The following is a 3,433-nucleotide window of genomic DNA, read 5'->3' as shown; positions in this document are numbered from 1 at the left end:
TGGCTAACGTTGGCCCGTCTGCGGCAGCCAGTGGCTAACGTTGGCCCGTCTGCGGCAGCCAGTGGCTAACGTTGGCCCGTCTGCGGCAGCCAGTGGCTAACGTTGGCCCGTCTGCGGCAGCCCTCTCTTGGCAAAGCTGTGTGTGAAGTACTGTTGGCTATGATGGTGATATTTTTGTATTATTTGGCAAAATGTACATTTGATTCATGTTTGTCTGACTGTGTTTATTATTAATCCCCCACTAAATGAAAAAAGTGATTGTCAAGGGCCCCAAATGTCCTAAACCCATCGCTGTTCAGCTTTGTAAATGATTGTCATTTATACATAAGGGTTTGATGGCTGCAATGGCAATAAGTATGATTCCATTTTTTACTAGGGTCATAAATCATTTTCAGCACACATTAAAAATTATATTTAATTAGTTACATGTATATGTTTATATGCATACTCCTGCATTGTTTACTATCAGAGACAATCTAAGTCTGCAGGGTGTATGAATAGTTTTGGGATAAAATGGAACTGACTTTCCTGACAGAACAAAGAGAACCGAGGATTGATGGAAAGACTGACTAGCCTGGCCAGCACTCATTCCCAAACAATGGACAGAGTTCGCAGTCAGGAGGCGCAGCTGGAAAAAATAACCAACCTGAAGGCCTCTGCAGAGGAAAGAGAAAGAAAAGCAAAAGAAGAAGCCAACCTGGTTTGTCTCAATATGAATAACTTTCATAGCGATATTTGAATTCACTGCTTCTTTTTGTTACATTTTTTTTGTATATTTCTAAATGAAATTGATTTGTTTTTTTTTATTTTAACTTTAGACAATTAATCAGCTTCAAAAGCAAATAGAGGCTCTAAAGCTTGAAAAGGAAAACATGGAGAAAAAGCTTGAAGCTTCCATCAAAGAAACCAAAGGTAAAAAGGTCTTTATATAAAACTGATCGGAATTTATGTTTAAAGTTATTAAAGGTGGGTAAATATAACCAGGACTGCTAGATAATACGGGAATCGTTCAGAAAGTGTTTTTATGAATAGAAATGCAGCCATCTTTCTGATTTATCCAATTATTTATAAACTACAGCAAACAGGAGGAACTTCCATAAGTTTCTGTTACTCAGCCGGTTTAAGTACAAAAAACAACATCAGTAAGGAAGAAACAAAGGATTGGACTTATTAAGTCCGAATTCAGTTACATTACTCATTTAGATTTATTTTTTTTTAAATGTAGTTATTTTTTTTAATTTAATTTTTATCTATTTATATTATTTCTTTATATTCTTTTACAGATTGTTTTGTTTTAAATGAATTATAATTTTTTTGATACCATTTTCCTTTGCAGCTGTGTTTGGAGCTTTTAATAATTTCAAAAAAGTTGAAAAAAAAAACAATCCTCTGGACTTTGTTTCCAAATTTGAAGACGTTTCGCTTCCCATCCAGGAAGCTTTTTCAATTCAAAACGTCAGAAATAGCGCTGAGTTCAACGCTATTGAGTTTAGAGATATACGAGTTCTATTTCTGACGTTTTGAATTGAAAAAGCTTCCTGGATGGGAAGCAAAACGTCTTCAAATTTGGTAACAAAGTCCAGTGGATTGTTTTTCAACTAATTTGGAATGACTGACCTGGATGACCAGTTTTAATAATCATAATCGATTCCAGCCCTGAAAAAAAGCTGTATTTTAAAAATAAGAAATCTGTTTCCATAAGTGATGGATGCAATTTCATTTAGAAATGTTGTTCTCATAGCAGCACAGTTTTTTATATTACATTTAATCTTAAAATCTATAGATATATCTCTTTAGTGAGTGAATGTTTCATTTGAAGGTCATAAGGGGCTTTTTAGCGGGGAAGGAAAAATGGGGACAAAGCCTGACATTCAAGGTCTTTAGAAAATGTACGTATAATTTAGTGAGCTCCAGTTACGACCAGCTCTCTTACTATGATGTATTGTAAAACATAACAGCAAATAAAAATCACTCTAAAGTAAAAGTTCGTACTCCTTGCTTTTCTTGATAAAATGACATATTCTGTGAGGAATTAGTGAAAAAGTTGAGCTTTCTGACTTAGTGGCAATAAAATCTGTTTGCTATTTGCAGCTGTGCTCTGAAGTTCCAAAAGATGCACCATTACCCGTAAATAATTTCTGTAAAGTAATTTGTTTTTTTACAATAAAGTAAAATGACTCCCATACAGTGGATTGTGCAGGCACTTTGCAATGTTATTTTTCATACTCTATATATTAAGTTTTTTCTAACGTTTTTATAAACTATTGCAACCTTTCAGTTTGCATTTTTTACAGAAATAAAGGATTTGAATTGAATTTAAACAGTAACTCCTGCATGTTACTGCTGTGTTACATCTTACAGAAAGTTTTGATCAAGTGAAAATGAGCCTTCAGGAAGAGAAAGAAAATGAAGTCCGACTTAGAAAGTAAGTCTATTTAAAATTACGTTTCTTGAGCCAAGAATTTAACCGTTTGTTTTTGTGTTTAATAAAAAAAAAATCTCAAAAAAAAAAAAAGACTAAATAAATCTGCAGCAGGTCGACTGTGATTCAACTGATCACTGCTGGTTTTACTGTAGAATTGCAGAAAACAACATCGAGATCCAGAGACATGATAACGAGAAAGAGCTGGAAACTTTGAAGGAGGAGATAAAGCGATTAAAAGAGGAGAGAGTGAGTCTGAAGAGGAAGATGGAGGAGGGAGCACAGGTGAGCTCCGACCTGCAGGAACAGGTCCTTCAGCTCACCAAGCATGTGAAGGTCATCCCAGAGCTGCGCAGAGACATGAACAACCTGCAGAATCAGAGGGATAACCTGGACCGCAGGATGAAGGAACAGTCAGAGCAAACAAGAGGTTTACAGATGTTACGCTAATTTTTTTTACCTTAATCTCCTCACAGAAATAAAGTCTTTAAAAATAATTAAATATTGTTGCAGCGAAAACAAAGGAAATCATAAGACAGCTGCTTGGCGGTGTTGTTGAAGAGGAAAAAATTGGAGGGTAACTTATTTAAGTTTCAAAAGTTTCACATTTTTATAACTTTTTCAGCATTTTATTTTAACGTTTATTTTTATTTAAAGGTTTATTCCAGACGATTCTGAGAAGATTTATGAACCAGATGATTTAGAGGAAGCTTTTGAGGGTCTTCAAAAAGCGACAAGGTAAAGAATTCAACGTGAAATTGTTGCATTTCTGTCCTCTGCTTTGGTTAAACTGCTAAGATGTCATTTTAAGGTCAGGGGCAGATTTAGGAAATGTAGGGCCCTAGGCAAAGACAGGCAGGGGCCCCATTATCCAGATAGAGAAATGTTAATAGAATAGACATCCATTATCTGTTCTAGGTTGTGTCCCTCTCTTCTTGTCCCTTTTCTTCTTGTTTTCCTCTCTATGTTTTGTACTCAGCTGACTTTTCATGCTGTCTCTAAAGGAATGAA

At 35.3% G+C, this 3,433-nt stretch overlaps 1 protein-coding gene across 1 annotated transcript in view; it reads left to right on the top strand.

Annotated features, from left to right (window-relative positions):
* myo5c (myosin VC) overlaps positions 1-3,433 on the top strand; it is a 34,164-nt gene that overhangs the window by 16,696 nt on the left and 14,035 nt on the right. The window contains exons 21-26 of the mRNA XM_015400525.1: positions 536-700; positions 819-912; positions 2,362-2,425; positions 2,578-2,852; positions 2,936-2,999; positions 3,080-3,160. Coding sequence (XP_015256011.1) covers positions 536-700; positions 819-912; positions 2,362-2,425; positions 2,578-2,852; positions 2,936-2,999; positions 3,080-3,160 — 743 coding nt within the window. The remainder of the gene's footprint in view (positions 1-535; positions 701-818; positions 913-2,361; positions 2,426-2,577; positions 2,853-2,935; positions 3,000-3,079; positions 3,161-3,433) is intronic.

The sequence above is a fragment of the Cyprinodon variegatus genome, unplaced genomic scaffold (assembly GCF_000732505.1).
Source record: "Cyprinodon variegatus isolate N-32 unplaced genomic scaffold, C_variegatus-1.0 Scaffold1115, whole genome shotgun sequence".
Lineage (NCBI taxonomy): Eukaryota > Metazoa > Chordata > Actinopteri > Cyprinodontiformes > Cyprinodontidae > Cyprinodon > Cyprinodon variegatus.
The sequence above is the reverse complement of the archived record's forward strand: the minus strand, read 5'-3'. Positions and strand labels throughout refer to the sequence as shown.